This window comes from Argiope bruennichi, chromosome 3 (genome assembly GCF_947563725.1).
Source record: "Argiope bruennichi chromosome 3, qqArgBrue1.1, whole genome shotgun sequence".
In the NCBI taxonomy this organism is placed as follows: Eukaryota; Metazoa; Arthropoda; class Arachnida; order Araneae; family Araneidae; genus Argiope; species Argiope bruennichi.
In genome coordinates this window covers 143,604,565-143,615,517 of record NC_079153.1, presented here as the reverse complement: position 1 = coordinate 143,615,517, position 10,953 = coordinate 143,604,565, and the positions used below count along the sequence as shown (strand labels likewise).

The following is a 10,953-nucleotide window of genomic DNA, read 5'->3' as shown; positions in this document are numbered from 1 at the left end:
AAAATGATGTCATATGATCATTACCATCTTAGAATAAAAAATAAAAGTAAATTACTTCTAGACCTGTCATTGATAAATAACAATAGTTTTGTTACCAGCTGGAAGCAAAAAAAAAAAAGATTTTATTTTATTTAAGTATAAAAATTTAATTTTGCTACAAGTTACAAAACTGGGAAATTTTTTGCTAATAAAAAATATGTCATGAAATTATTAATGATTAATAAGAAAAAAACCTCAGTAATTCATATATCAATTATTTTCTAATACTGTTTAAAAATTATGACAGTCATACAGATTTCCCGTTTTGTAATGTTTAATAGGATTCAATGAATTAAAAGCTTAACATGTTAAGCATTAAAAGTGGTTATATATATATATTATGAGTAGTATTGTAAAAAAACTCTCATAAATCAAATATGATAAATAAAATCAGCCTGATCAAACAAATAACAAAATGAAATTATTAAAATTACTATTTAGTCAACATTCTATAAAGAAAATATATTTTAAAATCATAATCAGTAGATATTTATCCATATATTGTTATTCCTAAAATTTCCGAATATGTTCAATAGTTTACAAGTGTTTACTGTTCGATTCAAAATTAATGTTCTCTATTGATTTTTAAGGATAACTTTTGTCATCAGTAAATTTTAATTTCATGCAACAGTTTATTTTTTATATTGCTCAGTGTTTCAAAATAATTAAAGGAATGTATTTGAACACTTATAGGGGAAAACATCATACTACTTCCAGATGAAAAAAAATTGAACTATTTTATAGATCTTTTTAAAACTCTTTACAATTTATCTTGATTTAAATTTTTGTTAAAACTGCACAGTTCATATAACAATAAAAAAGGAATTTGCAATTATAAATATATAAATTATATATATATATATATACCTTGAAAATGAACATTTAAACTTTTGAATCATTCATTTCATGAAGAGCGAGAAGAAAAAATACGAAGAACGAAAGATTTGCACAGCAATGCTACCAAATTATTTTGCAGCAATTATTTTACTCTTTAGCAAGAATATAAATTAGAAAAAAAAATAATAAAATTAGCTCAAATAATGGTCAAGGAATTATAAAATTAAACAATGCTTCAGAAGGGAAAAAAATAATAATACAGCACCAGTTCGGAAATTTATTTTCCATCCTGCTTTTTTTCTTTTTACAAATTGGTCATTCCTACTCATTTCATACCAAGAGAGAGGCTTAAAAAATTAACATAATTAAGACATAAGTTTAACTGTATTTATTATTACATAAAGTACATTATTCTTTTATTTCATTATAATAAAACATACCATTTGGTAAAGGACATTCATTACATTACATTAATACATGTATACATAAAATGTTATATATTTTTGCATCATTGTAAAACACATTCTGTTCATGATAGAAAAGTTTATGCAATTGAAATATTCTGTAATATACTACAAAAATATGTAAAAAAAACATATCAAATTTAAGTTTATTGACATATAATATTGATTTTACAACACATCAAGTACATTAGCAGATTTAAAATAGACTATTCAAAAAGAAAAATAATCTTATACTATTATTAAATAATTGCTATTAATGGATGAACAATTAATCGATATTTAAATTATATTGTTCATTTATCTTTCAACCAATTTTATTAACTAAGCCCAGGTTTATTACAAATTTATCATCTACTTCCTTACAGCTTTTTAATTATCTTTAGTAAAAGTAGAAACGCTCAAAATCTTAAATTTTATTAATTAAATGATTATGGAAATCTCCAGTTAAAATATTTTTATTCTAAAGCAGCAATAAATATATATATATTAAATTAAAATGATTATGATTAATTATTTTATTAATAATTAATATTTGAAATAATATTACAAATATTAACATTTCCCTTACACCACAATAAATATATGCATTTTAATGGCATGAATAAAAGAAAGCTCAAGTATATAAAATACCCGTAAACACTGTCAACTCTGTGTAGTGTATACAATATAAAACAATAGTAATCAGTATGAATAGTACTTATGTAATAATAAGTATTACTATCAGTACCGATACATGATAGTATAAAATTGATCGTATTCATCAGTATCAAACTTTAATAAAAAGTAATGTATATTGATTTTTTTTTTAATTTGAAAGCAATAATTTAGATGCACAAAATGACATTGCCATGTCATCAGATTTTATTAGGAACTTTTCTGCTGGACATAGAAAAAATCTCAAAGGTTGACTGATAAGGCTCCTTTTAAACTGGTACATTAAAAGGTGCACATTTCTTCTTCCTTCAGTGAATATTTGTCAATACATCAAGCTCATAATGCAACAACATTGAATCAAGCAACAAAAATTTTACTGATAAAATAGGAAAAAGCTCACTTTAAGATAAAATTAAAGGTTCAGCTTTCATTAACTACTAAAATTCCAAGATTAAGAAATGATGGAAATGTTTTCATTCATTATTTTATTGTCAAAGTTAATAAAGATTTAAGCCTCTTGTTTAGTCTACATTTTTTTATTAATTTAAATTTCACACTGGACAGTGATACATATTTAGATCACATACAGTTTTGGCTTTTAAAAAAATGTGGTTTTAATGATAAAATGATTTATCCATTTCATTTTTACATAAAAGCAGAAGTTTTTAATTCAGAATTTTTAATTAAATAATTTAAGTTGCAAATAAATAATTATTTTCTATGCAAGCTGCACTCATTCACATAAACATTACTAGAGTTCAAAAATAAAAATATGCAGAGAAATTATATTTTTATTAGAAATTAATTCTTATAGATTTATTATTCCAACCATGCTATTTTCCCAACCATGCCTATAAACAAAAAAGTTTCAATTTGATGATTAATGATAAACAGAATTAATTGGGAAAAAATTACAAATGCTGCATGGATAAATAATTAAATTGACAGTAAAATTTACATTTAAAAATGCAATCATACAGCCCATTTATATATATGATTATGTAGCTATCTTGTAGAAATATCTAAATAAATAGAGCACAAAGCAATATGGATAGTACAGTATAAATATACTGGACAAAACTAATAAGCACCAGAAAGTATAAGATGGGCATTTTCACATACCATTTTGCTGTAAAACATGATATCAGTTTATAGATAAAAATAATGATTCTTCTCAATCAATGAAAATTTTTAAACAACAGTTTATAAACATATGACAAATGCACATATACTTATACACATACATTGAATTTACAGAGAGCTAAAATCGAATCTATTTGTTAGAATTTTGAGCCTAATGTTAAAAAAATAGATATTTTCATCAAGACCTTTCACCTACAAGTTTACAAAAGAAAGATTTGGCAATCTTAAATAATCATTTCATCCTAATCTTTTATGATTAGGTTGAAAATTATTTAAAACCTAAAATGCTGCATAATGTATTACAACAGAAAATCTCTTCGTCCAATTTACTTTGAGTTTTAAAAAGAGGCTATAAAAGTTAATATTATGGTCTATATCTATTAGGACAAAAAAAAAAAAAAAAAAAGATTAAACTTAAACAAGATAATTTAGATATCTTTTCTTCTTTCAATTCTGTAATTGAATAACATGGAAGTATAAATTTACATTAAATCCTATAATTATAAATCCTTTTCTTTATGTTTTAAAGAAGTTTTCATTTTCTTCATTTATTATAAATATTTCTTTCATTTAGCAAAGATTAATTAAGTACATTATACTAATTTGGTTCTATTTTTTAACCTATAATAAAAATATCTTTTTAAACAGAAAATTAAAAAGAAGTATATGATCCCAGATACTATTGCTAATACAAGACACTTGAATAGCTGCAAATATGCATTTTATTTTTTAATTTTAGTATAATTTCAAAAATATAGATTTTTTACAAGCTTTAGTTTTATTTAATGATCTTGACAATATGTTATTACTCTTTTTATATAAAAGATTAAAAATTAGATTTTAAAGGATAAAAATATAGACCAGACAAAAGGTCAAACTATTCAAATGAATTTTTGAATTTAAACTTTGTTACCTAATTAAATATTGATGGCAGAAAGGCTAAAGAGCTTTTAAAAGCAGAAGGATGAAAACATTAGTTTCGACATTAAACTTAAAAATTCAGTTCCATACATTTACAAAGTCTTTTAAACTATAAAATAATTTCAAACAAAATTAAAAACTTCCAAAATTATTTAAAATGAACAGAAATGCATTTTCGACTATAACTGCATTATCAAACTCTTCCAGTTATTTTCGATATACTGACTTTACCACATACTTACAGTTATTCAATTATGATTTTTTTACTGTAATCTTTCACCTTAACTAATAATCTCAAATCATACATTTTGAGAAACTAAAAATGTGCTATTATGTTGAATATTTAGCTACAATTTTTTTTTAAAAGGATTAAATTAATCAAAAATTCACAAAACAAGCTGGCAAAAATTGAAGATTTCCTATTTGTAGAGGGTAGAGGAAGGCTTATGATTAATCTGGAAATTTAATCATTTCAGATTATTCTTAGAAATTAAGTCTTCTTAAAAAAAGTCATTAAAGAAATATTATAGGTTCAATTATTAATCCTCCTGTAAATAAACAAGAAATAATGATTCAACTTTATAAAGTGTTACTTTTTTTATCCCATTAAATAAAAAAGAATTTACAAATACTAGCTTTTGTTCATGGAGACAAAATAATTCCATGCATTTTATATTTATCCACTGAAATACAAAGTTAATATTAATAATTACAGTAAGAAATATAAGATAATGTTTATTTCATTATAATTAAACTATTTTATAACTTTCTATGAAGCAACATTGATTACAGAAACAAAGAAAAATTATTCAATATTGATGATTTTTCCATTATTATAATTAAAAACATTTTTACTTCAAAATGTCATTTTGTACTAATATTGACTAGCACAACTTAAAGCAGTATGGCACACAAAATGTAAGCTATAAGATGAAAAATATCCCTTACCCCAAAATAAAGATTCATACAAAATGCAGCTACGCAATGCCATTCTTTAATACTCTTCTATTCATAGGAACAATGTAAAAGAATATAGGACATAGAAACATCTATACAACAGTGAGTACAAAACTACCTTTCTATACAAATTAGTACAACTATAAAACATGAAATTTTGAATTTTTAATCATAATTGTTGGTACAATATAGTCATGTCATTTTTTGTTAGGAAAGGGGAAGAAATTGCTCAATTCACACAATATATCAATAATACATATTACAATTAAAATATAAGGCCCAGCAAAATTTATTACACTAGTTAAAAATAATTTTAAAATATTTTATTCGCGATTTAAAACCTTTACTGGTTGATTAAAAGGCCATATTCTTAACAGTAGATAACATTTTAAAAGAACAAATATTTGATTTAGAATGCACTTTTTTATATTTCAAATTAATTATACTAATATACTGGAGATTCTGAAAAGAAAAAAATTTATAATTTAAAGTCATTTTAAATTTGAAAATTTTACATACAGAAAGATCGTAATTTTACTGCAATAGTTCTTCTTACTCATTCTATACTAAATTTCATATTAAGCATATCAAAATTTTAATGATTAAAATTGAATAAAAGCAGCACAAAAGACCAAGTCTTAGTCATAATGTTTACATTCATTATCTGTAAATGCTAACAAAAGATTAAATATATCAACATTGCAAACATAATTACAAATGGAAGAAAACAGCTTGCGATTCAGACAAATTTTTCCTTCTTTAACTGCATTATCAACTAAATCTAACAACTTTTTTTTCCAGAAGCTTTTTTCAAGCCTTGTAGCTATTAAATAAACCAAGATATCATAATAGATAGTATACTCAGTTTTGCTGGAAATTTCAATTAAATACTCAACAGCATTTTCAACATATGGGCTTTGACTTAAAGACTCAGAATTGCTTAATGCCTGATTAACAAATTGATAGAAAGAAAAATTTTTTCCCAAAATCTTTTGTTTCATGCAGAGGGCTTCATCACAACATTCTTCAACAAAGTTGAGCAACTCAAAAACACAATTGGCCTTCAAAACTTTATGGCGTGTGAGGTACAAGCCTTTCTTTAAAACATCATATTTAACTAAAGTCTTTGCAGATAAAAGAAAGCGGTTAGCACCAAATTTTCCTAAGTTTTTTAATACACTTTCTCTGCAATAGCCAAAAGCATATTTCAAAGGAGTAGCACCTCTACGATTCATAAGGTCCATGTTTGCTCCAGACTGAACAAGTATATTAATAACTTCTGCTTCACCACAAAATGCAGCAAAATGTAGAGGAGTATTCATCTCATTATTTTTAGAATCCACTGCAACACCAGACTGAATGAGAGCTTTGACTAATTTTGGCTTACCATATACTGCAGCTAAATGGAGAAATGAATTCTCTCTTCTATTAGCTTTGCAGACATTCCCTGTACCATATCGAAGAAGAGATGCTATTTCATTCGGATTATCATTAATCAGAGCACGTTGCAAATACTCATTTCCAGATCGATTTCGACCATTAATACCATAAAACTTGACAAGATTATCAATAATTGCAGTTTCTTCCACTCTAGAACTTCTCAGGAAAGGAGACCAACTCCAACTCATTGGATCACCTTCACTGTCAAGTTCATCCAGGAAAGCAGCATATGTATTTTGTACTTGTTGTGGAAAATTAGTACTAGCTCCAGACTGAGATGATCCAACAGCACCATGATTCCCACCAACATTTGCTAAAGTCCAAGCTTGAACAGCAGCTAAAGATGGTGGTTGTGCTATAGTTATTGGTCCCAATACATATGCCTGTTCAGTTTCAAAGATAAGGTCTGCAAAAGCATTAGCAGATGAAACTCCTGTGCTACTGACAAAACTTTCCTGTGGTGGTGGAGATGATGGAATAAGCCCTCCCAATGAGCTCATCGAGTTTGCAATTTCAGAAATGGTTTGTGCAACCACTGGAAGTAGATTATCCTGAACAGGATTTACCTCAATATTCTCAGAGTGATCCGAGGACTGATTAGATCCTTGAGTGCTAGAAACAACACTTTCAATGGTCTGAGATGACACTGATGAAGTATTTCCAACTTGTGGTGTAGAAGTAGCATTCGCAGACTGAGACAAAGTTCCCGAAACAGGCAGAAAGTTCTCTGGCATTCCAGGAGGTGGAATATGGAGAATTTGTTGCATTTCCTGGATTAAAGAGCTAGCTTCCTGTGCAGAAGGAGGAGGTCCTGTAGAAGGCCCAGCACTACCTGCCGATATTGTGAAAGTTGTGACTGGATGACCAGCAGGTGCAACAGAATGAATAGGACTTGAAACTGAAAGGAATTGAGTATATGTCGAAGATGACGAGGACTGAGAACCACTATTTATAGCAGAATTATTCTGAGTGGCAGACTGAGAAGCTCCTGTACCACCACCAGCTGTTCCAGACTCAGAATGATTACTTGTTGCAGCTTGTGTAGCAGCATTAGAGTGCTGAATCAATGATTGAGCAAAAGAGCTTATATATCTTCTACCTTGATTTCTTAATTTCACACGCACTCCATTTTGAAATAAAACATTAATTAGATTTACATTTCCATGAAGTGCAGCCACTTGAACTGGTGTATGTGAATCTTGGTTTACTAAATCTGTTTTAGCTCCAGATTCAATGAGCTTAACAACAATATCTGGTTTATCGTAAATTGAAGCCAAGTGTAAAGGAGTATTTAGTTCTGCATCTCTACAATCAATATCTGCTCCAAAGTCGAGTAACATTTTTACTATGTTCAATTTATTATCAATTACAGCTAAATGTACAGGTGTGTACCCATTTTTATTACAAATATGTTCTGCTCCATTCACAATAAGAGTTTCAATTACATTTGGTCGATTATGAATTACTGATAAATGTAAAGGGGTATTCCCTTCTGCATCAGTGCAATAAACAGGAGCTCCATTATCATTCAATTTCCGAATAATTTTACAATTACCATTAATTGTAGCCATATGCATAGGAGTTAGATGATCTTTGTTAGAACAACCAACATCAGCTTTAAATTTAATTAAAACCTCAATTATATCAAATTTATTATGGGTAGCAGCCAAGTGCAAAGGTGTATTACCTTTTGCATTCATACATCCAACATTGGCTCCACAACTAAGAAGACTCTGAATTATATTCAACTTCCCATGGATTACTCCTAGATGCAAAGGTGTGTTGCCTTCTTTGTTAGAATAATCTAAATCAGCTCTAGATTTAATAAGAGTTTTTACCATATCTTCTTTGTCATGGATTATAGCCATATGCAAAGGTGTATTTCCCTCTATGTTGCTGCAATTAATATCTGCTTCATGACGAATAAGCATTTCAGCAGCATATGGTTTTCCATGAATCACAGCAATATGCAATGGTGTATTTTTTCTGATATTGCCACAATTAATTAAACTTGTATCTGATTTCAAAAGAGTTTCAATAATACAAGGCTTACCACGCATTGCAGCGACATGGAGAGGTGTGTTCCCTCTTTTATTAGTCAAGCGAACATCGCCACCAAATTTTATTAATTCAAGAATGACATGCACATTACTTTTCAACACTGCTAAATGAAGTGGGGAATTTCCTTCAGCATTTATAGCATTAGGATTACCTTCCATATTTAGGATTTCGCGAATCAAATCTAATTTATCCGAACAGTTTTGGACAACATAATGCAGCGAAGTATTCAAGAAACAATCTTTGTAATTCACATCGACTTTATGAGCAAGTAGTTTCTTCACCATGTTTATATTACAATTTCTCTGTCGAAGATTATAGATAAGCAATTCATTGAAGTTCTTCAAACAACAATTCCGAAAATCTAAAGCCATTTTGCTTCCAGGTGGATGTTTAAATTACTTATTACAATGCTTTAAGTCGGCAGAATTTTTAACACACCTTCCACTCTTCAAAACTATTTTAACAATAATTATTTATTGATCAATTGCTTAATACTAACTTCCTCATAAAAAAACAAACAGATATTGCAGTATAAAAAACTCTCTTGCATTGCCAACTTATACGATAACACATTCCACACCAGAATACATGAACGAGTCCAAAAAATTAGATCTCCGTGAAAGATATGCATAACTTGATTTTTGTCTCTACTTCATCAATATGACCTTTTTAATTTAAATTATAATATTATACAGCGATTATACATAAAATTATATAACATAGAAAGAAAAAGAATGGCACCCAACACTAAATTAAAAGTTATTTAGTTCTAATTAAATTGTACGAGGATCTTCAGCACATTTTCCAAATATAGGTATTTGCCATTTACGAAGGGAAGAAGAATCGAAACAACTAAACATAGAGTTGTATAAAGATTTGACTTTTATTTGATTGATTTTTGAAATAGTGTCTGCTTATTTATTTTAATTGATTTTGTAAAACAAAAACTATCAAAATGCCCCAAGGTTCACATATGAAAGGAGGGAAAGATAATCCAAAAAAACCGAAAATTACTAAACCTTCCAAAAGAGGTGAGGTTGTTAAATGTATAATTCTCTCTTTTTTTTTTTTTTTTTCTAACGGTTTTCTGATTGCTATGATGTTTGTTTGCACAAACATATTTAGGTCAAAATAAAGTTTAATTTAGTCTGTAGTGCATATAATGTATTATATTACTACTTATCACGTAATAAATTATTGATAACAGTATTGATTATATATTCTAATTTTAAAAATGCATATCGGGCAAAAATTTCACATATATAATGAATAAATTAGTTTTTGTTTGGAAGTTTTCATTATCCATGTTGTAAATTTTACATTACATTATTCGGCCTCTTCCCTAGAAATTGCTGAATGTAGTATTTTGGTCTAAATGTGCATTTTCAGTAGATCCACTTTAATCTGACATATGTGGGACCGGACACCTGTCAGATTATAGAGAAGATCCGGAATATACAGAATTATAGAGACATCACTGAATAATACAATAATATATTTTTCTCTGTGTATAGACCGAACAGGTCAGCAAAGATATTTTAGAACTACCTTAAGTACATAAAGCATGCTTTGAAAGGACGAAGATTTCAAGTTTTAACAGGAAAGAATGGCTCATCACCAAATGAATGTTCCAACAGTTGTACTAGATTAGTGGGTGTATAAGTTTTTTTTAATTATTTGGATTTTAATTATACAAATTAAAGCTCTAATTATTGGTGTTTTCAATAATTTTAACATGCTCTTTTTTATTACAATTACTTAATATTTGGATGAAATATATATATATATATAATTTATTGCAAACTGGCTTTGGAATAATTAAATCTCCCCCCCATTGTTTTTAGCAAATAAAGCTTGCAATATATGGCCATTTTTGCAAGTTTCAATTTTTAATCTTTAAATTTCTGTAATTTGGAATATGTTTTTCATGGATTAAGAAAATATTCAAAATCATGTTAAAATGAGAATTTTGATACCTGAGGTCATTTGATACATTCCAGCTACAAAAAAATGTTTAATTTTTAGCGAGAATAATTGCCTTTAATAAAATGAAAAGGGATGTTAAATTTTCTATCAGTTTTATTTTTTTTAGTAATACGATTTATCTTATGTATACTTAACAAAAATGATAATTGTTAACTTAAAAGCTTGGATCATTGTTCCAGTTTAAAGTATACTTTATTACAAATTTACGGTTTCATAACTTTATAAAATGAGCTTTTTTTTTTTTTTTTTTTGTAAGCTTAAATAGCATCTGTTGTGTGTAAGGTATTCAAAGTTTACGGACACTCCTTAAGTTACAGGTTTTAAAAATTTTGTTAGAAAGTCTTTAAAAAAAATTGTAACACTAAAAAGTCCTTGAGAAGAATGTTTTCCTCTTTTTAAAGGGGGCAAGTCTTTTAATAAATAAATTAAAGAGTTTATTCAAAATAGATTA

The 10,953-nt window shown here is 27.4% G+C and overlaps 1 protein-coding gene across 1 annotated transcript; it reads right to left on the bottom strand.

The window, feature by feature from the left end:
* Positions 1-1,002: 1,002 nt before the first annotated feature.
* LOC129963211 (ankyrin-2-like) lies at positions 1,003-9,105 on the bottom strand. The gene has a single exon (XM_056077397.1). The coding sequence runs from the start codon at positions 8,885-8,887 to the stop codon at positions 5,654-5,656; it is 3,234 nt and encodes a 1,077-aa protein (XP_055933372.1). The 5' UTR covers positions 8,888-9,105; the 3' UTR covers positions 1,003-5,653.
* Between the last annotated feature and the right edge of the window lie 1,848 nt (positions 9,106-10,953).

Bases quoted from the DNA above. Each gene is read 5' to 3' on its own strand.
- LOC129963211 (XM_056077397.1), bottom strand. From the start codon at position 8,887: ATGGCTTTAGATTTTCGGAATTGTTGTTTGAAGAACTTCAATGAATTG.